At 38.4% G+C, this 27,332-nt stretch overlaps 1 protein-coding gene across 1 annotated transcript in view; it reads right to left on the minus strand.

The window, feature by feature from the left end:
* MEIKIN (meiotic kinetochore factor) overlaps positions 1-27,332 on the minus strand; it is a 127,991-nt gene that overhangs the window by 50,875 nt on the left and 49,784 nt on the right. The window contains exons 9-11 of the mRNA XM_079918641.1: positions 17,390-17,554; positions 15,798-15,878; positions 5,125-5,244 (exon numbers count right to left, since the gene is read on the minus strand). Coding sequence (XP_079774767.1) covers positions 5,125-5,244; positions 15,798-15,878; positions 17,390-17,554 — 366 coding nt within the window. The remainder of the gene's footprint in view (positions 1-5,124; positions 5,245-15,797; positions 15,879-17,389; positions 17,555-27,332) is intronic.

Genomic DNA, 27,332 nt, shown 5'->3' on the forward strand with positions numbered 1-27,332 from the left:
TTCTGTTGTTTAATCCCCCCCAGTCTATGGTGTTTTGTTATGGCAGCCCAAGAAGACTAATATAATAATCAAATACAAAAAAATATGTATTTCTATATGCTAGCAATGAATAGTGAGAAATTGAAATTAATAGCATCAAAAATATGAAATATTGAAATTAGGTGAGAATAATGACCTGTACAGTAAAAATTACAAAATATTTTGGAGAAATATTGAAAAACACCTAAATAAATGGACAGATACACCTTTTTCTTAAGATGGGAAACTCAATCTTGTTATGATGTCAATTACCCTCAAATTAATCTACAGATTCAATGCAATCTTAATCAAAATCCCGTCAGGGTTTTGTTTTTTTCTTTTTTTGTAGAAATTGACAAGCTGATCCTAAAATTCATATAGAAATGCAAAGGACCTAGAACAGCCAAAACAACTGAAAAAGAATAACAAAGTTAGAGGGGTAACACTATCTGATTTCAAGAATTACTATAGTGCCACATTATTCAATACTGCATGGTATTGGCATAAAGGTAAACAAGTAGATGAATGGAACAATATAGAGAATCCAGACACAAACCCATACATATATAGGGATAACTGTTTTTCAGCAAAGATGCAAAGGCAATACAGTGAAGAAAGGATAGCATTTCCACAAATGGTGCTAGAATAACTGAATGTCAATATGCAAAAAAATGAACTTGAATCCATACCTTACATCATATAATAAAATTAATTCAGGGCTTCCCTGGTGGTGCAGTGGTTGAGAATCTGCCTGCCAATGCAGGGGACACGGGTTTGAGCCCTGGTCTGGGAAGATCCCACATGCCACGGAACAACTAGGCTCGTGAGCCACAACTACTGAGCCTGCGCATCTGGAGCTTGTGCTCCACAACAAGAGAGGCCGCGACAGTGAGAGGCCCGTGCACCGCGATAAAGAGTGGCCCCCACTCACCGCAACTAGAGAAAGCCCTCGCACAGAAACGAAGACCCAACACAGCCAAAAATAAATAGCGTTCCCTTTAAAAAAAATTAATTCATAGGCATAAGTGTAAAACTTTAAACTATAAAACTTCTAGAAGAAAACACAGAAGATCGGACTTCCCTGGTGGTGCAGTAGTTAAGAATCTGCCTGCCAATGCAGGGGACACGGGTTTGATCCCTGGTCTGGGAAGATCCCACATGCCGAGGAGCAACTGGGCCTGTGCGCCACAACTACTGAGCCTGCGCTCTAGAGCCCACAAGCCACAACTACTGAGCATGCGTGCCACAACTACTGAAGCCCACGTGCCTAGAGCCCATACTCCACAACAAGAGAAGCCACCACAGTGAGAAGCCTGTGCACTGCAACGAAGAGTAGCCCCCACTCGCCACAACTAGAGAAAGCCTGCATGTAGCAATGAAGACCCGATGCAGCCAAAAATAAATAAATAAATTTATTTATTTAAAAAAAAAGAAAACATAGAATATCTTTGTGACCTTGGGTTAGGCAAAGATTTCTTAGATATGACAACAAAGGCACACCTCATTAAAAAACTGACAAGTTGGACTTTGTTGAAGTTAAAAATTTATATTCTTCAAATGACACTGTTCACAAGCAACTACATGTTTCAAACACTGCTAGTGGAAATGTAAAATATGGTATAACCACTTTGGAAAACAGCTTGGCAATTTCCACTCTTAGATATCTACCCAAGAGGAAAGAAAATATACATCCATGCTGTAAAAGAAAGTATATTCTGATACTTGTTAAAACAATAAGGAAGACTTTATTCAAAACTATTGTAATAGGGGTACTGCAATAGCAGAGAGAGATTGGGTCCAACTCCAAATACAGCAAAGACAGCTGGGGATTTATAGCCAATGAAGAGAGTGAAGTCATCAGAGGATGGAAAACTGCTATGAGGAGACATCAAGGGTACAGGGATTCTTGCTAAACTGATCTGTGATACTATGATTTACGATAGGAAATATATATTTGATCTTTGCCCGCATTTCTGGTATAGAGCTCCTAAAACCCTTGGAATTTTCTAAGTGATGAGAGCAATGAGGTATCTTTTGTTACATTAATAAAGTGACTTTTGAACTGCACTTAAGGATAAGGGACTTCCCTGATGGTGCAGTGGTTAAGAATCCGCCTGCCAATGCAGGGGACACGGGTTTGAGCCCTGTCTGGGAAGATCTCACATGCCGTTGAGCAACTAAGCCTGTGTGCCACAACTACTGAGCCTGTGCTCTAGAGCCTGCGAGCCACAACTACTGAGCCCACGTGCCACAACTACTGAAGCCCGCGGACCTAGAGCCCGTGCTCTGCAACAAGAGAAGCCACCACAATGAGAAGCCCACGCACCGCAACGAAGAGTAGCCCCCGCTCACCACAACTAGAGAAAGCCTGCGTGCAGCAACAAAGACCCAACATAGTCAAAAAATAAATAAATAAGTTAATTAATTTAAAAAAAAAAGGATGGGCTGGTTGCCAGGGAAATCAGCTATGTGATTACAGGGTTGGAAATTTCAGGCCCACACCATAACCTCTCCTCATAAGGGAAGAGAGAGAAGCTAGAGGTTGAATGAATCACCAATGACCATTGATTTAATCAACCAGGCCTGTGTAATGAAGCCTCCATAAAACTCCAAAAGTACAGGGTTCAAACAGCTTCTGGGTTGGTGAGATTTGGGGAGAATGGCACTCCAAGAAAAAGCATGGAAGCTCTGCACCCTTTCCTCATACCTTGCCCTATGCATGTCTTCTATCTGGCTGTCCCTTAATTATATCCTTTTATAATAAACCAGTAATTTAGTAAGTAAATGTTTTTCTGAGTTCTGTGAGCTGCTCTAAAAAATTAATCAAACCCAAGGAGAGGGTTGTGAGAACCTCTGATTTATAGCCAGTAAGTCAGAAGTAAATGTAACAACCTGGACTTGTGACTGGAGTCTGAAGTCCAAGAACGGGGTCATACGAACCTCCAATTTGTAGCCAGTCTGTCAGAAACATAGATAATAACCTGGGCTTGCAATTGGTATCTGAAGTGGAAGGTGTTCCTGTGGGACGGAGTCCTTTATCTGCGGAATCTGATGCTATCTCTGGGTAGATAGTGTTAGAATTGGGTTGAAATCTATGATACCCAGCTGGTGCCTGGAGCATCGCTTGCTGGAAGTGTGAGGAAACCCTCCTCATTGCACACTCGTTGGAATTGGGTCCAGGAACCGAATTAGACTTAATAGGCCAGGCTGCTAAAGGCAGCCAGGGTGATCAGGTATCAGGGGTGGGGGACTCTCTCTAAACTGACGTAGCAGAATTCTTGCTAAAAATGTATTCAAGGATGGATGCGGAAGCCCAAGGTCAAGGCCAAGTTGAGAAGAGGGCTCAGAGTAGCCTAACTCAAGTTTGATCAAGGAGAGATTCTTTGTCAATACAAATACTTGTACACAAATGTTCCCAGCAGCTAAACAATCTGAATGTCCATAAATAGGTGAACGGTTAAGTTATGGTATACCATGCAATGGAATACTACTTAGCAATAAAAAGGAACAAACTACTGATACACTCAACAACATGGCTGAATCTCATAATTATGCTGAGTAAAAGAAGCCAGACCAAAAAACTCTCTCTCTCTCTCTCTCTCCCTCTCCTCCTCCCTTCCCCCTCCCCCTCCCACCCCCCCCCTCCAAAATCCAATCTATAATGACTGTAACTAGATCAGTAGTTTCTTAGGGAGCAGAGGGTGGGGCAGGAAGAAAGAAATTATAAAATGGTAGGCGGAAATTTTGGTGATGGATATTTTCACTATCTTGATTGTGGTGGTTGTTTCAAAGGTGCTTACATACGTAAAAACTTCTAAATTGCACACTTTAAATATGTGCAGTTTATTGCATGTCAATTATATTATACCTCAATAAAGAACGTTTTTTTAAAAAAGTAATAGTTCTGGGCTTCCCTGGTGGCGCAATGGTTGAGAGTCCGCCTGCCGATGCAGGGGACGCGGGTTCGTGTCCCGGTCCAGGAAGATCCCACATGCCGTGGAGCAGCTGGGCCCGTGAGCCATGGCCACTGAGCCTGCACGTCTGGAGCCTGTGCTCCGCAATGGGAGAGGCCACAACAGTGAGAGGCCCACGTACCGCAAAAAAAAAAAAAAAAAAAAAAGGCAATAGTTCTTAGTTTCAACTGGGATCTCAACAATGGGCTATAATCTTGGTTTCCCTAATTCTTCCATTCCCCCAAACTCTTATTTCAAACTATTTTTACTATCCTTAAGCCTCTTACCCTATATTCTTTCTTTCTCTTACTCTCTTTCTCTGAAGATTATCCCTCAAGATGCCTCTAGTCTCAGACTTTTACAATCTGCTCTCCGCCCCTGGAGCCAAAATAAACTTTATACAAGAACATTTGATATATCCTGTTTACAATCCCTTACCAGCCCCCCCTCAAGAAAAAATCCAAATTCCTTAACATGGATTATAAGATGCTCTTTGATACTGGCCCCTGTTGATCTCTACAATCTCATCTCCAGCTTTCTCCTCACCACCTGCATCCCCGCCTTCACTCCAGGGTCACAGTGAAAAGATCTAGCTGCAATGAACCACTGCCCACCCCTAAGTTCTGCCTCTTAATTTCTTTTTCTCTCTGCCTCTTTCTTGTCTTATTCTTTATCTCTGTCTCTCTTGTCTGCCCTCTCTCCCCTTCTTTCTGTCTCTTTCTCTCTCCCTCTCTCTCTTCTGTTCTTCTCTCTTTTTCTGGTCATCCTCTTTCTTTACTCCCACCCCACACCCCATGGCCCTTAGAGTTATGAGTTTTATTCGTGGATCATAGTACTTCCATATATTCATTCTAACACAACTAGGTTGATGTCTACAATTTATATGCACAGACAAAAACTGAGTTTTGGATTCAAGTAGGATAATACTATTTCCTCTAGTTGTTTAATATCCCTAGGTCCTGATGATGCAAAGTGTTTTGGCTGTGGCAGCCTAATATCCTTTATTTGGAATTATATCTGATAGCTGACTCCACATGTAGATGATGTTAGCCTCAACTGAGTTACAGATCTCTTAAAGTATCTCATATACAAAGTATCCAATATAACAGTAATTATTTCTTTTAGTAAGTGAAGGAAAATTTGAAAATACTACCTCATTTGAAGAATTTTCTTGCAAAGTTGACACAGGAACAATTTCATTTGAATTAACATAATTGCTGACATTTGGAAACAGTTCTTCAAAAGATGTTTTTTGCACTGAGGACAAATCAATCTATAAAAGAATATATTACTCTTTTGTAGAAGCTCAATGTGGCAAAAACAATATTTTTAATTAAAGGAAAGTTGAACTACTCTCTCAATAGAATGATTTTCTTGTGAACTTGACATATGAATAATTTTATCTGAATTCATATAATTGCTGATATTTAGAAATACTTCTTCAAAAGATGCATGTTTAACTGGGAACAAGTGAATCTATAAAGAAGAATACAAGGCTCTTTAGCCTTGTATTATTTGAAATTATTATTTAAATAATAATTTAAATTTAAAATTATTTTTTAAATAGGAATTTTCATTTGCTAAAGTACAATTTAATTTTTATATATTATTTTTAAATAGGAATTTAAAAAATTATTTTTTAAATAGGAATTTTCATTTGCTAAAGTACAATTTAATTTTTATATATTAAGTACCTACTAAATGAAATTCACATACCCAGCAACTACACCTCATGGAATAATTTCTCCTGCTCTTCCCTCAACTGTCAGCCTTCCCCAGTGTTCTACTCTTGCCTTCTTTTTGCCTACCAATTGTACACTAGAGATTTTTAAATCTCTATCTCTTTCCTGAGCACCATAACCATATCATTATCAGGTTACTTAAATCACCACATATTTCTACACCAAATTCAAAATATTTAAAACCAAAGTCATGATCCATACTCTTTAGTTTGGGATTCTAAGAAGCTTTGTCATGCTGACTATCCAGATCAGACTAGGTCTGGCCTGAACCTAGGCTACACCACATGTAGGTGTGCCCAAAATGAATTATCAACTGTGCTGGGTAGGGAGTGGGGGGCATCTGCCTTTGTCTAGCTCCTCTTCCTTGTAGGAGGACAGAACAACTTCAGGCCTATCAATGTGTATCTTGAAACAGTGTTAGGAAGGTCACATTAAAGTGAGGCCCTAGAAAATGAAAATCTCCAGAAGTCCTTGAGTCAACTGGCCTCCTTTCAGTGTAGTCAGCCAAGGAATGACAGCTTGGAATTGAGGGGAATCTATATGCCTCATTTGGTGTAGAAGAACCAAAGGGCAATTAGTCTCAGATTCATTTGGTAACAAAATGTAAACCTTAAAATGTTAAGCCATTAAGTGTTCTCAAAAGTATTTTTATTTATTAAAAGACACTGGTATTTACCTACAGAATGGGAGAAAATATTTGAAAATCCTTTATCTGATAAGGGTCTAGTATCTAGAACATATAAAGAACACTTACAACTCAACAATAAGAAGACAAATAACCTAACTTTTAAATGAGCAAAGGATCTGAGTAGACATTTCTCCAAAGAAGATATACAAAGGGCCAATAAGCTCCATTACAAAATCACAATGAGATACAACTTCACACCCCAAAAGATAGATGATAGTAAGTGTTGGTAAGAATATAGACAAATCAGAACACTCATACACTGCTGCTGGGAATGTAAAACTATTCAACCACTTTGGAAAACAGTCTATCAACTCCTCTAATGACCAACCATAGAGTTACCTTATAACCCTTCAATTTTACTTCTAGGTATACACTCAAGAGAAATGAAAACATATATCCACACAAAAGCTTGTACCTGGATGTTTATGGCAGCTTTATTCATAATTGTCCAAAGGCAGAAATAACCCAAATGGTCATGAACACAATAGAATATTGTTTGGCCATGAAAAGGAAAGAAGTACTGATACCTTGAAAACATTATGTTAAGTAAAAGAAGTTAGTCACAAAAGACTACATATTATATGATTTTATTCATATAAAATGTCCAGGAAATCTACTGAGATGGAAAGCGGATTAGTGGTTGCTTGGGGCCAGATAGTGGGATGGAGGAATAAGGGGATAATAGTAATGGTTAAAGGGTACAGGGTTTGTTTTTAAGGTGATAAAAATGTTCTAAAATTGACTGGGGTGATAATGGCACATATTTGTGAATATACTAAAAAACGCTGAAATTTATACTCTAAATAGGTGAACTGTACCTCAAAAAAGCTGTTTTTAAAAGTCCACCACAAAAAAAGTATTAAACATACAGTTACCATGTAACCAATTAATTCTTTTTCCACTTATAGGTATATACCCAAGAAAACTGAAAACATATATCCATACAAAGACTTGTACACGAACACTCATAGCACTATTATTCATCCAAATGCCCATAAACTGATGAATTAGAAAATAAAATGTGGTATATCCTTATAACGGGATATTATTCAGCCATAAATAAGGAACAAGGTACTGATAAATGCTGTAACATGGATGAATCTTGAAAATATTATAAGTGAAAGCAGCTAGACACAAAAAGGCCACATACTGTATGATACAATTTATATGAAATGGCCACTTATTAATAAGCAAACCTAAAAACACAGAAAGTAGATTAGTAATTTCCAGGAGCTGAAGGGTGAGATGGGGGGAATGGTAAGTGACTGCTAAGGGGGTGATGAAAAATGTTCCTAAAAATGTTCCTGAATGTTCCTAAATTAGGGGTCAATGGCTGCACAACCTTCTGAGTATACTAAAAGTCACTGAATTCACACTTTAGCAAGGTGAATTTTATAAAATGTGAATTATAGCTTAATTTTAAAAAGATGTTGGTATTTACAAAATAGTCAAAAGATTAGTTTTGCAGGGGAAAAAACTCATTTTTAAACACTTATTTCTCATATATACATTTTAACCCAAAATATAAAACAAAAATGAATAAAAAATGAAAGTCATTTTCTGGAAAAAGTATTAATCTTTAGAACACTGGAAAGATTATGAGCAGAGTGCTTACAGAAATCTTTTCCCCATCTTGAAAAAGTGATCTTTGGTTAACTCTCCAACTCTGTTCCACTAGGATAAAGGTAAGAATGTCAACTGTATTACTAGGTAACATTGCTTAGGGTAAAAATGGTATCTGATTGAGAAATTGCATCTGGACTGGGAGGAACTATACGCACACTATAAGTAAATAAATACTAGAAAAGGCACCATATTTTGGGCTTCCCGGACTCTTGTAATTAGGCATATCCCTTGTGGGGACCCTGGAAGCTGCGCCTATGTGTTATTACAAAAGATACTGGATCTCATCTCCTTGTATCTGAGCTGTCCCCAGACTGCTATATAAGCTACTACATGGACTTCTGTGAGGACTGCTCCTGCTGAAGAGGAACATCTGCTCCTGCTCTACTGTATACCTGCTGTATACCTAAACAGCTGTATACCTGCTATTTAGTTGAACCTAAGAAGAACCCTGGCTGGGTAAGAGCTAAATTATAGATTCTTAGAAGAAAACACAGGGAGAAACCTTCATGACACTGCATTTAATAATGAATTCTTGGATATGACACAAAAGCGAAGGCAACAACAACAACAAAAGATAAACTGGACTACATAAAAATTTAAAACTTTTGTGCATCAAAGGACACTATCAACAGAATGAAAAGGTAACCCACAAAATGGGAGAAAATATTTGCAAACCATATATCTGATAAGGGGTTAATATCTAGAATATATAAAGAACTCCTATAACTGAACAACAAAAAAATAAACAACCTGATTTTTTAAATGTGTGAAGAACTTGAAAAGACACTCCTCAAAAGAAGATATAAAAATGGTTAATAAGCATATGAAAAGATGCTCAACATCATTGGCCATTAGGGAAATACAAATCAAAACACAAGGAGAGAGAGGAGCTTCAAGATGGTGGAGGAGTAAGACGTGGAGATCACGTTCCTCCCCACAAATACATCAGAAATATATCTACATGTGGAACAACTCCTACAGAACACCTACTGAATGCTGGCAGAAGAACTCAGACCTCCCAAAAGGCAAGAAACTCCCCACATACCTGGTCTGAGCTGTGTGTATGAAGGCTCTTGGTGCTCCAGCCAGGCATCAGGGCTGTGCCTCTGAGGTGGGAGAGCCAAGTTCAGGACACTGGTCCACAAGAGACGCCCAGCTCCACATAATATCAAATGGTGAAAATCTCCCAGAGATCTCCATCTCAATGCCAAGACCCAGATCCATTCAATGACCAGCAAGCTACAGTGCTCGACACCCTATGCCAAACAACTAGCAGGACAGGAACACACCTCCACCCATTAGCAGAGAGGCTGCCTAAAATCATCATAAGGCCACAGACACCCCAAAACACACGACCAGACATGGACCTGCGCACCACAAAGGCAAGATCCAGCCTCATCCACCAGAACACAGGCACTAGTCCCCTCAACCAGGAAGCTTACACAACCCACTGAACCAACCTTAGCCACTGGGGGCAGAAACCAAAAACAATGGGAACTATGAACCTGCAGCCTGCGAAAATGAGACCCCAAACACAGTAAGTTAAGCAAAATGAGAAGAGAGAGAAACACACTGCAGATGAAGGAGCAACGTAAAAACACACCAGACCTAACAAATGAAGAGCAGTCTACCTGAAAAGGAATTCAGAATAATGATAGTAAAGATGATCCAAACTCTCGGAAATAGAATGGAGAAAATACAAGAAACGTTTAACAAGGACCTAGAAGAACTAAAGAGGAAACAAGCAACGATTAACAACACAAAAAAATGAAATTAAAACTACTCTAGAAGGGATCAATAGCAGAATAACTGAGGCAGAAGAACGGATAAGTGACCTGGAAGGTAAAGTAGTGGAAATAGCTACTGCAGAGCAGAATAAAGAAAAAAGAATGAAAAGAATTGAGGATAGTCTCAGAGACTTCTGGGACAACATTAAACGCACCAACATTCGAATTTTGGGGTCCCAGAAGAAGAATAGAAAAAGAAACGGACTGGGAAAATATGTGAAGAGATTATAGTTGAAAACTTCACTAATATGAGCAAGGAAATAGTTAATCAAGTCCAGGAAGCACAGAGAGTCCCATACAGGATAAATCCAAGGAGAAACACGCCAGGACACATATTAATCAAACTGTCAAAAATTAAATACAAAGAAAACATGTTAAAAGCAGCAAGGGAAAAACAACAAATAATGCACAAGGGAATCCCCATAAGGTTAACAGCTGATCTTTCAGCAGAAATTCTGCAAGCCAGTAGGGAGTGGCAGGACATATATAAAGTGATGAAGGGGAAAAACCTACAACATAGATTACTCTACCCAGCAAGGATCTCATTCAGATTTGATGGACAAATCAAAACCTTTACAGACAAGCAAAAGCTAAGAGAAATCAGCACCACCAAACCAGCTTTACAACAAATGCTAAAGGAACTTCTCTAGGCAGGAAACATGAGAGAAGAAAAACACCTACAATAACAAACCCAAAACAATTTAGAAAATGGTAATAGGACCATACATATTGATAACTACCTTAAATGTAAATGGATTAAACACTCCAACCAAAAGACACAGACTGGCTGAATGGATACAAAAACAAGACACGAATATATGCTGTCTACAAGAGACCCACTTCAGACCTAGGGACACATATAGAGTGAAAGTGAGGGGGGGGAAAAGATATTCCATGCAAATGGAAATCAAAAGAAATCTGGAGTAGCAATTCTCATATCAGACAAAATAGACTTTAAAATCAAGACTATTACAAGAGACAAAGAAGGACACTACAAAACGATGAAGGGATCAATCCAAGAAGAAGATATAACAATAGTAAATATTTATGCACCCAACATAGGAGCACCTCAATACATAAGGCAAATACTAACAGACATAAAAGGAGAACTCGACAGTAACACAATCATAGTAGGGGAATTTAACACCCCACTTTCAACAATGGACAGATCATCCAAAATGAAAACAAATAAGGAAACACAAGCTTTAAATGATACATTAAACAAGATGGACTTAATTGATGTTTATAGGACATTCCATCCAAAAACAACGGAATACACATTTTTCTCAAGTGCTCATGGAACATTCTCCAGGATAGATCATATCTTGGGTCACAAATCAAGCCTTGGTAAATTTAAGAAAATTGAAATCGTATCAAGTATCTTTTCTGACCACAACGCTATGAGACTAGATATCAACTACAGGAAAAAATCTGTAAAAAATACAAACACATGGAAGCTAAACAATACACTACTTAATAACCAAGAGATCACTGAAGAAATCAAAGAGGAAATCAAAAAATACCTAGAAACAAATGACAATGAAAACACAAGACCCAAAACCTATGCGATGCCACAAAAGCAGTTCTAAGAGGGAAGTTTAGAGCAATACAATCCTACCTTAAGAAACAGGAAACATCTTAAATAAACAACCTAATCTTACACCTAAAGCAATTAGAGAAAGAAGAACAAAAAAAACCCAAAGTTAGCAGAAGGAAAGAAATCATAAAGATCAGATCAGAAATAAATGAAAAAGAAATGAAGGAAACGATAGCAAAGATCAATAAAACTAAAAGCTGATTCTTTGAGAAGATAAACAAAATTGATAAACCATTAGCCAGTCTCATCCAGAAAAAAAGGGAGAAGGTTCAAATCAATAGAATTAGAAATGAAAAAGGAGAAAACAACTGAGACTGCAGAAATACAAAGTGTCATGAGAGATTACTACAAGCAACTATATGCCAATAAAATGGAAAATCTGGAAGAAATAGACAAGTTCTTAGAAATGCACAACCTTTCAAGACTGAACCAGGAAGAAAGAAAAAATATGAACAGACCAATCACAAGCACTGAAAGTGAAACTGTGATTAAAAATCTTTCAACAGACAAGAAAGAGATCAGGACCAGATGGCTTCACAGGCAAATTCTATCAAACATTTAGAGAAGAGCTAACATCTATCCTTATGAAACTCTTCCAAAATATAGCAGAGGGAGGAACACTCCCAAACTCATTCTACGAGGCCACCATCACCCTGATACCAAAACCAGACAAAGATGTCACAAAGAAAGAAAACTATAGGCCAAATATCACTGATGAACATAGATGCAAAAATCCTCAACAAAATACTAGCAAACAGAATCCAACAGCACATTAAAAGGATCATACACCATGATCAAGTGGGGTTTATCCCACGAATGCAAGGATTCTTCAATATACACAAATCAATCAATGTGATACAACATATTAACAAATTGAAGGAGAAAAACCATATGATCATCTCAATAGATTCAGAGAAAGCTTTCGACAAACTTCAATACCCATTTATGATAAAAACCCTCCAGAAACTAGGCATAGCGGGAACTTACCTCAACATAATAAAGGCCATATATGACAAACCCACAGCCAATGTCGTCCTCAATGGTGAATAACTGAAACCATTTCCACTAAGATCAGGCACAAGACAAGGTTGCTCACTCTCACCACTCTTATTCAACATAGTTTTGGAAGTTTTAGCCACAGCAATCAGAGAAGAAAAAGAAATAAAAGGAATCCAAATCGGAAAAGAAGAAGTAAAGCTGTCACTGTTTGCAGATGAGAATCCTAAAGATGCTACCAGAAAACTACTAGAGCTAATCAATGAACTTCGTAAAGTAGCAGAATACAAAATTAAATGCACAGAAATCTCTGGCATTCCTATACACTAGTGACGAAAAATCTGAAAGAGAAATTAAGGAAACACTCCCATTTACCATTGCAACAAAAAGAATCAAATACCTAGGAATAAACCTACCTAAGGAGACAAAAGACCTGTATGCAGAAAATTATAAGACACTGATGGAAGAAATTAAAGATGATACAGACAGATGGAGAGATATACCATTTTCTTGGATTGGAAGAATCAACATTGTGAAAATGACTATACTACCCAAAGCAATCTACAGATTCAGTGCAATCCCTATCAAACTACCAATGGCATTTTTCACAGAACTAGAACAAAAAATGGCACAATTTGTATGGAAACACAAAAGAGTCCAAATAGCCAAAGCAATCTTGAGAAAGAAAAACAGGAGCTGGAGGAATCAAGCTCCCTGACTTCAGACTATACTACAAAGCTACAGTAATCAAGACAGTATGGTACTGGCACAAAAACAGAAATACAGATCAATGGTACAGGACAGAAAGTCCAGAGACAAACCCACGCACATATGGTCACCTTACCTTCTATAAAGAAGGCAAGAATATACAGTGGAGAAAACACAGCCTCTTCAATAAGTGGCGCTAGGAAAACTGGACAGCTACATGTAAAAGAATGAAATTAGAACACTTCCTAACACCATACACAAAAATAAACTCCAAATGGATTAAAGACCTAAATGTAAGGCCAGACACTATCAAACTCTTAGAGGAATACACAGGCAGAACACTCTATGACATAAATCACAGCAAGATCCTTTTTGACCCATCTCTTAGGTAAATGGAAATAAAACCAAAAATAAACAAATGGGACCTAATGAAACTTAAAAGCTTTTGCACAGAAAAGGAAACCATAAAGAAGATGAATAGACAACCCTCAGAATGGGAGAAAATATTTGCAAATGAAGCAGCTGACAAAGGATTAATCTCTAAAATTTATGAGCAGCTCATGCAGCTCAATAACAAAAAAACAAACAACCCAATCCAAAAATGGGCAGAAGACCTATATAGACTTTTCTCCAAAGAAGATACACAGATTGCCAACAAACACATAAAAGAATGCTCCACTTCATTTATCATTAGAGAAATGAAAATCAAAACTAAAATGAGATATCATCTCACACCGGTCAGAATGGCCAAAACAAAAAATCTACAAACAATAAATGCTGGAGAGGGTGTGGAGAAAAGGGAACCCTCTTGCACTGTTGGTGGGAATGTAAATTGATACAGCCACTATGGAGAACTTATGGAGGTTCCTTAAAAAAACTAAAAATAGCACTACCATACAACCCAGCAATCCCACTACTGGGCATATACCCTGAGGAAACCATAATTCAAAAAGAGTCATGTACCACAATGGTCACTGCTGCTCTATTTACAATAGCCAGGACAGGGAAACAACCTAAGTGTCCATCATCAGATAAATGGATAAAGAAGATGTGGCACATATATACAATGGAATATTACTCCGCCATAAAAAGTAACGAAATTGAGTTATTTGGAGTGAGGTGGATGGACCTAGAGTCTGCCATACAGAGTGAAGTCAGAAAGAGAAAAACAAATACTGTATGCTAACACATATATATGGAATCTAAAAAAAAAAAAAAAAAGGTCATGAAGAACGTAGGGGAAAGATGGGAATAAAGATGCAGACCTACTAGAGAACGGACTTGAGGATACAGGGAAGGGGAAGGGGAAACTGGCAGAAAGTGAGAGAGTGGCATGGACATATATACACTACCAAATGTAAAACCGATAGCTAGTGGGAAGCAGCCGCATAGCACAGGGAGATCAGCTCGGTGCTTTGTGACCACCTAGAGGGGGGTGGGCGGGAGGGAGATGCAAGAGGGAAGAGATACGGGAATGTGTGTATATGTATGGCTGATTCACTTTGTTGTAGAGCAGAGGCTAGCACACCATTGTAAAGCAATTATACTCCAATAAAGGTGTTAAAAAAAAACCCACAAGGAGATACCATCTCACATCTATTATTTAAAAAAAAACACAGAAAGTTACAAGTGTTAGCAAGGATGTAGAGAAATTGACACATTTGTAAATTGTGGTGCGAATGTAAAATAGTGCAACTGACATGGAAAACAGTATGGTGGCTCCTCAAAAATATACCCAAAAGAATTGAAAGCAGGGTCACAAAGAGATATTTTTACACCCATTTTCATAGCAGCATTATTCACAATAGCCAAAAGATGGAAGCAACCAAATGCCCATAGACAGAAGAATGGATAAACAAAATGTGGTATATTCACACAATGTAATATTATTTAGCCTTTAAAAAGGAAGTATGTCCTGACACATGCTACAACATAGATAAACCTTGAAGACATTATGCTAAGTGAAATAAGTCAGTCACAAAAAAGACAAACACTGTATGATTCCATTTATATGAAGTACCTAGAACAATCAGATTCATAGAGACAGAGAGTACAATGGTGGTAACAAGGGACTGGGGGAGGAAAGAATGGGGAGTTACTGTTTAATATGTATGAAATTTCAGTTTGGCAAGATGAAAAATTTCTCAGTATTGTTGGTGGTGATGGTTGCACAACAATGTGAAAGTACTTGAACTGCACATTTAAAAATGGTTAAAATGGGGCTTCCCTGGTGGCACAGTGGTTGAGAGTCCGCCTGCCGATGCAGGGGACACGGGTTCGTGCCCCGGTCCAGGAAGATCCCACATGCCGCGGAGCGGCTGGGCCCGTGAGCCATGGCAGCTGAGCCTGGGCGTCTGGAGCCCATGCTCCGCAACGGGAGAGGTCACAACAGTGAGAGGCCCGCGTACCACAAAAAAAAAAATTAAAAAATGGTTAAAATGGTAAATTTTATGTTATATATATTTTGCCACAATAAAAAAATTTTTTTAAAGAAGACAGAAATCTTTCTTTCATGTATACCAGTATATAGAGTACTTCCAGTGAAAGTATGTTTATGCAATAGAAATTACAGACATTATTGTCTATGTGCGATATTCCCCTGGTCTAAGAGAAACAGAATAATGGGAAGAACAGGGAGCCAGAAAATAGATACTACAAGTGTCAAATGCTAATAACACTTACCATTAAACTAGCTGTTTGTGAAGACGGAGTACTTGTTAACAGGCCTCTGCTTTTCTTATCAGAAGTACTGGAATGTGTGTTCTATCAGTATTTTGTGAAATAGGGAATTCAATAGCAGAAAGAAATAAAATACCTTAATACAGTACAAACAAAATTTTAATAGTATACTAGATCATATGTCATAGTAATAAAATTTTAATATGCTAATTAAATTTTAAAACACTAGACAAGAAACTAAAGTATTTTTTGGCTTGAGCTAGGTCAAACAACCTCCAAGAGAACTCTATGTGGTAAAAATGATATATCTCTTTGAATAGGTGTCATTACATGCTGCCAAGCCTGGAACCCAAATTCATAAAACCTGAACATCACAGGGAAGTTGTGTTAGGTTTCTTTTTTCTTTCTTTCGTCTTTTCTTTCTTGAACTCTTTCTTTCTGGCTTAAAATCTCTTAAACTAGTTGTTCAAGACATAATCTGGAATATTTATTAGGAAGATTTTATCAAAAAATTATAAGTAAATTTACCTAGTACACTAAATATGTTAGTTCTCTAATTTATTACCTATATGATCTTTTAATCTGTTCATCTGAACAATAGGGATTATTCTACCCTAGGAATTGCCATGCAAAGGTTACAAATAATACATGCTGTTCCACTGCAAGGAGTGCAGTTAGCTGATACTGCCCAGCTGCAACACCTTTAGAATCTGCTTCAGCTTTCAGGTTGAGGCCATCATCTAGGGCAAGCCTCAGCCAACATCTAAGCATAGCAGCCCAACATAATATTCCTATAATGGACAATCTTTGCTCCAGACCTCCCCACTGGGAGAGCCTTTGTCAGATCTGCATTGAAGACTGAGGCTATTCCAGCCCAATCTTCCTTCCTCCCTGCTTTCCTTTCTCAGGTATTACCCCCTCCAATATGCCATTTGAACGCTTTTTTTTTTTTTTGCGTTATTAGGGCCTCTCACTGTTGGGGCCTCTCCCGTTGTGGAGCACAGGCTCCGACGCGCAGGCTCAGTGGCCATGGCTCATGGGCCTAGCCGCTCCGCGGCATGTGGGATCTTCCCGGACCAGGGCACGAACCTGTGTCCCCTGCATCGTTAGGCGAACTCTCAACCACTGTGCCACCAGGGAAGCCCTGAACTCTTAATTCTGCCGGAATAATCTCTTCCCAGAGGTCTCAAGTGACACAATTGTCAACAGTCAATCCATTTAAAAAACATCTGCCTGGGGCTTCCCTAGTGGCGCAGTGGTCGAGAGTCCGCCTGCCGATGCAGGGGACATGGGTTCGTGCCCCGGTCCAGGAAGATCCCACATGCCGTCGAGCGGCTGGCCCCATGAGCCATGGCCGCTGAGCCTGCACGTCCGGAGCCTGTGCTCTGCAACGGGAGAGGCCGCAACAGTGAGACGCCCGCGTACCGCAAAAAAAAAAAAAAAAAAATCTGCCTGTATATAGCTGTAAGTACATAGATTCTCCGCATTTTTTCCTAGATTTGCTAAGACATTAATGCATACCTAAATTTTCCTAATAAGTACATTTTCTTTTTATAGTCTTTTCAAGAATTAGTTAATAAAAGGCCAGTGCTTACCAACGCAGGTTTGAGGGGCTGAGGCAGCAGAACTTTAGCAACTGATCTACCTGCACTGCTTTCTACAACAGACCTCTGGTGAGATGATGGAACCTTGATATTTAGGTGATGAGAGCTTAATGTTGTTTGAGAACTTGTATCTCTAGGTTCAGGATCTTTTTCAGGCTGAAAGAAATTCAGAATCATAAAACACATTTTACAATGCTATAACAACATTTGTATCATCTCTCAGATGTCCTATTTTTATTGTTTTATATATATTTGTGTTATAATTGTTATAATTAAAATGGGATCTATATTTCTATCTATAATTCCCTCAACTTGAAAGAAAGTTTTAAACTTAAAAAGTTCTTTTAAAAAAGTAAGGTTTTTAATATATTTAAGGAAAAAAAATTTGTTGAAAGACAAAATAGTCTGAAATATACTCAGCTCAAAAAATTGTCCTACCACATTTAAGGTAACATCTCCCAAATAGTGTTTTTGAAAAGAAAAATGACAATAAGATCTATTTATTTGTCACTATTTAAAACTAAATTTTAGAGAAAACATTAAATATATTTATATAAATATCTTTATTATGCAATAATCTTCATTTAAAAAACAAAAAGTCCTTTCTAAGACATCAGGAAGCTGCAACTACAAGAAAGTGTATTGCGGGCTTCCCTGGTGGCGCAGTGGTTGAGAGTCCACCTGCCGATGCAGGGGACACGGGTTCGTGCCCCGGTCCGGGAAGATCCCACATGGCCGTGGAGCGGCTGGGCCCGTGAGCCATGGCCGATGAGCCTGTGCGTCCGGAGCCTGTGCTCTGCAATGGGAGAGGCCACAACAGTGAGAGGCCCGCGTACCGCCAAAAAACAAAAACAAAAACAAACAAACAAACAAAAAAAGAAAGTGTATTGCTTTACCAACTAGTCCCTGCACTGAAAACTGTTCAGTGACTGCTTGTCCTAAGTTATGTGACTTGTCTTATGCTTTCAAGATGTGTTTATAATAATATTCAGGGACTTCCCTGGTGGTTAAGAATCCACCTGCCAATGCAGGGGACATGGGTTCGAGCCCTGGTCCGGGAAGATCCCACATGCCGTGGAGCAGCTAAGCCCATGCGCTACAACTACGGAGCCTGCGCTCTAGAGCCCACGAGCCACAACTACTGAGTCCGTGTGCCACAACTACTGAAGCCCACATGCCTAGAGCCCATGCTACGCAACAAAGACAAGCCACCGCAATGAGAAGCCCGTGCACTGCAATGAAGAGTAGCCCCTGCTTGCTGCAACTAGAGAAAGCCCGTGAGTGGCAACGAAGACCCAACACAGCCAAAAATAAATAAATTAAAATAAATAAATAAAGTAGAATAATATTCAAAGTTTAAATATATTCAACATAACTGAGGAGAATGCAATTTGAGAATGACAAGATTTTGAGTTGAGGGTAAGGGGATAAAGAGGATGATAAAGAAAGAGGAGGGGAGGGAAGTAGAAGAGGTATAAGGTGTTGATATAGTCCAAGCAAAGGAAAGAACAAAGGTATGGAGCAAAGAGTGAGGTACTTACTGTCAACTATTAACTCCTTTCTTTCACTGAAAATTTCACACCTTGCATACAGCCTTTTCTCTCACTCCTGTCATCATTCTCAGCAAGTTCATCATCCAAGGGAATAACCCAGCCAACCAACTGGTCTCTAAGTTGCTTGATCTCTGCATTTCCAATAACCTTTTCCCCTCATGGCATTTCATTCACTCTATGATCAAACTTAGCCCTTGCCATCAATAGAAACTACAGAATCAATCAATTCAAATAGCTTCCTATATTTGTCCAACCCCTGCACAATTATCTTGAGGAAATAAACTTCCCTGTCATTGAAATCTCCAATTTACTGATCCTACAATGTTATCTCATCCATGATCTTTCTCCTGTCTTATTCCTTCCTTATCTACCACCAACCATCATTATAACTACTTTCTTATCGCTTTCTCCTCCTATCACAGATGCCTGACAAATCCCCAGCCTGATGAACCCTAACATCAATATCCGCTGTACCACCAGTGCAATTAAGTGTTGGAGAAAATTATACAATGTGGCATACCAACAGCACTACAAACTCAAAAGGAGTAGCCACAGATTGGCACCTCTTCTACACTTCTCTAGCTTCTCATGACTATTTCAAAATCACCCAATTTTCCTTAAACCTCTAGCCTCCTTCCTTCTACCATCTGCAACTGACATCTTTGGCTCACCCTTCCCTGCAACAATAAAAGACATCAAACAGCATCCAACTACTCACTCGAGACTCAAATTTTGGGGGCCCAGTGCAAAATAAAATTGTGGGGCCCCAATATTTAAAAGCTATTTAAAATGTCAAGATGGTGAAAACAGAGCATTAAATGAAGCATGGGGTCCTTCTAAGCACAATACCCGCCCTGCTATCACTACATCTACAAGTATATCACAAGAGAAATCTCCCTCCTCTTTTAAATGCCAGTTCCTCCACTGGTATTCTGGATCTCATCCTTCCTCATCTTTTCAAGGACTTCTCTCCTCCATATAATAGTATAGGGAAGCTTTTTGTTTTTATTTTTTAAAATAGCTTTATTGAGATATAAATCACCATAAAATTCACCCATTTAAGAGTAAAATTCAATGGTTTTTAATACATTCACAGGGTTGTGCAATCATCACCACAGCCTATTTTAGAACATTTTTGTTCCCACTAAAAGAAACCCCATAACCATTAGCAGTCAATCTCCATTCCATCCCCATCAGCCCTAAGTAACTACTAATCTATGGCTGTCTTTATATATTCGCCTATCCTGGACACTTCTTATAAATGAGGTCATATAATATGTGGCCTTTTGTGACTGGCTTATTTCACAGTGCATAGTTTTTTCAAGGTTCATCCAAGTTGTAGCATGTATCAGTGCTTCACTGGTTTTTATTGCCAAATAATATTCTATTGTATGGATATACCACATTTTATTTACCCATTCATCAGGAGATGGACACTGGTGTTGTTTCCACTTTTTGCCTGTTGTGAATAAATGCTGTCAAGAACATTCATGTATAAGTTTTTGTAAGGATGTATGCTTTTATTTCTCCTGGGTATAAACCTAAGAGTAGAATTGCTGAGTCCTACGGTAACTCCACGTTTAAAATTTTGAAGAACTGCCAAATTGTTTTACGAATCAGCTGTACTATTTTACATTCACCCCACAATGTCTGAAGGTTCTCATTTCTCCACATCATCACCAACATTTATTATTGTCTGTCTTGTTTTTCTTTTTTTGGCCGTGCTGTGCAGCTTGCAGAATTGTGGTTCCCCGACCAGGGAATGAACCCAGGCCACAGCAGTGAAAGTGCCGAGTCCTAACCACTGGACCACCATGGAATTCCGTTATCTGTCTTTTTGATTATAGTCATCCTAGTGGATATGAAGTCATACCTCATTGTGGTTTTGATTTGCATTTCCCTAATGACTAAGGATATTGAGCATCTTTTCATGTACTTATTGGCCATCTGTATATCTTCTTCAAAATAATATAAGGAAGTTCTCATAGACCAGCATCCCAGAAATGGTAAAGCTATAGTCAGGAAGAGAAACTTAGGAACACAGCTTTTGAGAAGGGGCAGAACATGCAAGAGCATAAGAAATGGCATTTAATGTAACATGTGACACACAAATTATAAGATGCTTGATTTGTATAGAAAGGTGTGCGTGTGTGTGGTTGTGTGTGTGTGTGTGTGTGTCTGTGTGTGTGTGTGTGTGTGAGAGAGAGAGAGAGAGAGAGAGAGAGAGAGAGAGATAATGGAGTATGAAACTGAGACAGCATGCATGGAAACAGGAAAGGGAAATGTAACCAGGAGGAAGCAAAGAAGCATGGAAAAGAAAACATAGAAGTATGTGGAAGATTTTTCATTGCTTTAGGTTAAAAAAGTGAAATTCAGGTCAACTTCAACTAGATCTCTATGTCACAGGGAGCTCCAGTTGCCTACTGAGTTACATTCACTATTCCCTCTTCTTTCCTTCTATTATTCCCATTAGCCCTAAAAAATGGTCCCACATATCCCATCTTTAAAACAAAACAGAATAAATTTCCTCTGACCCTGCCTCTCCCTCTAGTTACTGTTCTTTTCCACTATTTCCCATCAGAGTTAATCTCTATAGATAATCATTACTTCCTTACTTTATTTTTTTCTTTTTTTCCCACCTTTATTGAGGAATAATTGACAAATATAATAATATATATATTTAAAGCACACAAGTGATAATTTGATATACATATACATTGTGGAATGATTACCAAGATCAAGGTAATTAACATATCCATCACCTCACATAGTTAACATTAGTGGAGTGTGCATTGTGAGAAAGCTTAAAATATATTTTCAGCAACTTTTAAAATATACAATACCATATTATTAACTATTGTCACCATGCTAATGTCAGACCCTCAGAACTTATTTTTCTTACAACTGAAAGTCTGTAGTTTAACCTACATCTCACCATTTCCTCATACCCCAGACCCTGGCAACCACTGTTCTATTCTCTGTAATGAAATTGGCTTTTTCCCCCCACATATAAGCAATACCATACAGTATTTATCTTTCTCTGGTTTATTTCACTTAGCATAATGCCCTACGGGTTCATACAGATTGTCGCAAATGGAAAGATTTCCTTCTTTTTATGGCTGAATAATATGCCATTTTCTACATCTATATCACATTTTCTTTATCCATTCATCCAGTGAAGGACATTTAGGTTGTTTCCATATCTCGTTATTGTGAATAATGCTGCAATGAACATGGGAGTGCAGATAACTCCTCAAGATACTTATTTCACTTCGTTTGGATACATACCTGGGAGTGAGATTGCTGGATTACATGGTAGTTCTATTTTTAATTTTTGGAGGAACTGCTATATGGTTGTCCATAATGGTTATACCAATTTACATTCCCGCCAACAGTGTATAAATGTTCCCTTTTCTCCACATCGTTGCCAACATTTGTTAGCTTTGGCTTTTTGATAATAGCCATCCTAACAGGTTCAAGGTGATATCTCATTGTAGTTTTGATTTGCATTTCCCTTATGATTAGTGATATTGAGCACATTTTCATGTACCTATCGACCACCTGTATATGCTCTTTGGAAAACTGTCTATTCAGGTACTTTGTCCATTTAAAAATTGAATTATTTGCTTTTTGCTCTTGAGTTATATAGGTTCTTTATATATTTTGGATATTAATCCCTTAGAAGATATGCGATTTGCAAATATTTTCACTCGTTCTGTAGGTTACCTTTTAAATTTACTAACTGTTCCTTTTCTATGCAGAAGTTCTTTAGTTTGATGTAGTCCCACTTGTTTATTTTAGCTTTTGTTGTGTGTTCTGGTGCCTTATCAAAGAAATCATTGCCAAGACCCATGTCAAGCTTTTTCTCTATGTTTTCTTCTTTGAGTTTTTAGGGTTTCAGGTCTTATATGTAAGTCTTGAATCCATTTCGAGTTAATTTCTGTGACTAATGTAAGATGGGGTTCCAATTTCATTCCTTTGCATGTGGATATCCAGTTTCCCTATTACCATTTATTGAAGAGACTATCCTTTCCCCATTTTATGTTCTTGGCACCCTTGTCAAAAATCAATTGGCTAGGGCTTCCCTGGTGGCGCAGTGGTTGAGCGTCCACCTGTCGATGCAGGGGACACGGGTTCATGCCCCGGTCCGGGAGGATCCCACATGCTGCGGAGCGGCTGGGCTCATGGGCCAGGGCCGCTGAGCCTGTGCGTCCAGAGCCTGTGCTCCGCGACGGGAGAAGCCACAGCAGTGATAGGCCCGCATACCGCAAAAAAAAAAAAAAAAATCAATTGGCTATACGTGCATAGGTTTATGTGTGTGCTCTCTACTGGTCTATGTGCCTCTTTTTGTGCCAGTACCATACTGCTTTCATTTCTATAGTTTTGTAATATAAATTGAAAACAAGAAATGTGATGTCTCCAGCTTTTTTCTTTCTCAAGATTGCTTTAGGTATTTCGGTTCTATTGTGGTTTGATATAAATTTTAGAATAGTTTTTCTATTTCTGTGAAAAATGTCATTGGAATTTTGATAGGGATTGCACCGAATCTGTTGATCACTTTGGATAGTATGGACATTTTCACAACACTAATTCTTCCAATCCAAGAATACGGTATATTTTTCCATTTATTTCTGTCTTCTTCAATTACTTTCATCAATGTCTTACAGTTTTCAGTGTACAGGTCTTTTACTTGCTTGGTTAAATTTATCTCTAAGTATTTTATTGTTTTTGATGCTACTGTAAATGGGATTTTAAAAGGAAAAACCTGTTTTACCTCTTATGAGTCTTTCTCCTGTGAGTCTACTTTACTACTCACACAAAACCCGCACGGTCTGGTCACCAAATGTGTGTGGGGGTTTCTCCAGAACAAGCAATTTTCTACAATGCCAGCTAGGCAGCCTACAGTTCAACTCAGTACTAACACTATCTTCCTGGGGATAGTTTCAAATCCCACAGGTTAAGGGCTCAGTCTCACAAGACTGTTCCCATCCTACTTCAGATGACAATTGTGAGTAGTAGGTTACCCACAACTTCTGTCTGATTTGGATACAAATCAGAGGTTCCCATCACCCCCACCTCAGATTTGATTAATTTGCTAGGGCAGCTTACAGAACTGAGGGAAACACTTACTTACATTTACCAATTTATTAAAGGATATATACGAACAGCCAGATAAAAAAACACATAAGGTGAGGTCTGGGAGAGTTCCAAGTGCAGGAGCTTCTGTGCTCAACCTGGCAGCTCTCCATACCCTCTACTATTGGGACTTTTATGGAGGTTTCCTCACATAGTCATGATCAATTATTAACTTCATTTCCAGCCCCTCACCACTCTCTGGAGAAGGGGAGGCTGTGGGCTGAAAATTCCAAGCTTCTAATCATGGCTTCATCTTTCTGGTGACCAGTCCCTATACCAGAGCCATCCAGAAGCCCATCCAGAGTTGCTTCATTAAAACAAAATATCCACTAGTACTCTTATCACTTAGGAGTTTACAAGGTTGTAGGAGTCCTGTGTCAGGGATGAGGTCAAAGACCACATACTAAAACAAAGAGATGCTCCTAGCATTCTTACACTTAGGAAATTATAAGGGTTTAGGAGTTCTGTGCCAGAAACTGGGGGCAGAGACCAGTATATATATTTTTTCTATTATCTCACAGGATTGCCCTCTAATTTCTCTTTCAGATAGTTTTTTGTTAGTGTATAGAAATGAAACCGATTTTTGTATGTTGATTTTGTATCCTACAATTTTATTGAATTTGTTTATTAGTTCTAAAGGTTTTTGGTGGAGTCTTTATGGTTTTCAATATAGGATCAAGTCATCTGTAAACAGAGATAATTTCACTTCTTCCTTTCTTAATTGGATGCCTTTTATTTCTTTTTCTTGCCTAATTGCTCTGGCTAGGACTTCCAATACTATGTTGAATAGTATAGTAGAAGTGGCAAGAGTGGGCATCCTTTTCTTATTCTTGATCTTAGAGGAAGGGCTTTGAACTTTTCACCACTGACTATGATGTTAGCTATGCACTTGTCATATATGGCCTTTATTATGATGAGGTACATTCCTTCTATACCTAATTTAATGAGAGTTTTCATCATGAAACGATGTTGAATTTTGTCAAATGCTTTTTCAACATCTATTGAAATGATCATATGGTTTTTACCCTTCATTCTGTTAATGTGGTGTATCACATGAATTTATTTCCCTATGTTGAACCATCCTTGAGTCCCAGGGATAAATCTCACTTGATAATGGTATATGGTCCTTTTAATGTGTCCTTAAATTTGGTTTGATGGCATTTTGGTGAGGATTTTTAACATCTATGTTCAGTGGGGATAGTGGCCTGTAATTTTCTTTCAATGCCCTGATCTGAATTTAGTAACCGTGGTAATGCTGGCCTCAGAAATGAGTTTGGAAGTGTTCCTCTTCAACTTTTTGGAAGAGTTTGAGAAAGACTCATATTAATTCTTTAAAGGTTTGGTAGAATGCACCAGTGAAGCTAGCTGGTTCCTTTTTTTGCTGGGAAATTTTTAATTACTGATTTAATCTCCTTGGTCATTATTGGTCTGTTCAGATTCCCTATTACTTTGTGATTCAGTCTTGGTAAGTTGTACATTTCTAGGAATTTATCCATATCTTCTAAGTTATCAAATTTGTTGATATATAATTATTCATAGAAGTCTGTTATGACTCTCTGCATTTCTGTGTTATCAGTTGTAATGCCTCCTCTTTCATTTATAATTTATTAATTTGAGTCATCTCTCTTTTTTTCTTAGTCTAGATAGAAGTTTCTCAATTGTTCATCTTTTAATGAAACCAACTCTTAGTTTAGTTAATCATTTTTATTGTCTCTCTAGTTTCTAGATCATTTCTTTCTGCTCTAATATTTTAATTTTCTTCCTTCTGCTAACTTTGGACTTAGTTTGTTCTTCTTTTTCTAGTTCCCTGAAGTATAAGATTAGGCTGTTACTTGAGGTCTTAATTTTTTCTTAATGTAGGTGTTTAATGCTATAAACTTCTCTTGTAAGGCTGCTTTTGATGTATCCCATAAGTTTTGGTATGTTGTGTTTCCATTTTCATTTGTCTCAAGATTTTTTTTTTTTTTTGCCGTACGCGGGCCTCTCACTGTTGTGGACTCTCCTGTTAACGGAGCACAGGCTCTGGACACGCAGGCTCAGCGGCCATGGCTCATGGGTCTAGCCGTGCCGCAACACGTGGGATCTTCCTGGACCGGGGCACGAACCCATGTCCCCTGCGTTGGCAGGCGGACTCTCAACCACTGCGCCACCAGGGAAGCCCTCAAGATATATTTTTTAAATTAATTTATTTATTTTTGTTGTGTTGGGTCTTCGTTTCGATGCGAGGGCTTTCTCTAGTTGTGGCAAGCGGGGGCCACTCTTCATCACGGTGCGTGGGCCTCTCACTATCGCAGCCTCTCTTGTTGTGGAGCACAAGCTCCAGACGTGCAGGCTCAGTAGTTGTGGCTCACGGGCCTAGCTGCTCCGCGGCATGTGGGATCCTCCCAGACCAGGGCTCGAACCTGTGTCCCCTGCACCAGCAGGCAGACTCTCAACCACTGCACCACCAGGGAAGCCCCCCCCCGAAGATATTTTTAATAGCTCTTTTGATTTATTCTTTGACTCATCAGTTTTTCATAAGTATGTTGTTTAATTTCCAAATATTTGAGTTTTCCAGCTTTGCTCTTATTGTTGATTTTTAGTTTTATACCATTGCAGTCAGAAAATATACTTGATATAATTTCAATCTTATTAAATTTGTTAAAGACTTGTTTTGTGACCTAACGTATGATCTATTCTGGAACATGTTTCCTGTGCATTTGAGAAGAATGCGGATTCTACCGTTGTTGGGTGGAATGTTCTGTATATGTCTGTTAGGTGCATTTAGTCTGAAGTGTAGTTCAAGTCCATTATTTCCTCACTGATTTTCAGTCTGGATAATTTATCCATTTTTGAAAGTCAGGTATTGAAGTCCCTTACTCTTATTGCACTGCTGCCTATTTCTGCTTTTAGATCCGTTAATAATTGTTTAATATACTTCAGTGCTTCAAAATTCAGTAAGTATATACTTACAATTGTTATATCCTCTTGATGAACTGACCCCTTTATCACTATATAATGGCATTCTTTGTCTCTTATTACAGCTTTTGACTTAAAAATCTATTTTGTCTCATATAAGTATAGCTACCCTTGTTCTATTTGGGTTTCTATTTGTATGGAATAACTTTGTCCATCCCTTCACTTTCAGCCTTAGTGTCCTTAAAGCTTAAGTGGGTCTCTAGTAGACAGCATATAGTTATTTTGTTTTCATTTAGCTGCTCTATATCTTTTAAATGAAGAATTTAAAACATTTACATTTAGAATAA

The sequence above is a fragment of the Stenella coeruleoalba genome, assembly GCF_951394435.1.
Source record: "Stenella coeruleoalba genome assembly, chromosome: 3".
NCBI classification, from domain to species: Eukaryota; Metazoa; Chordata; class Mammalia; order Artiodactyla; family Delphinidae; genus Stenella; species Stenella coeruleoalba.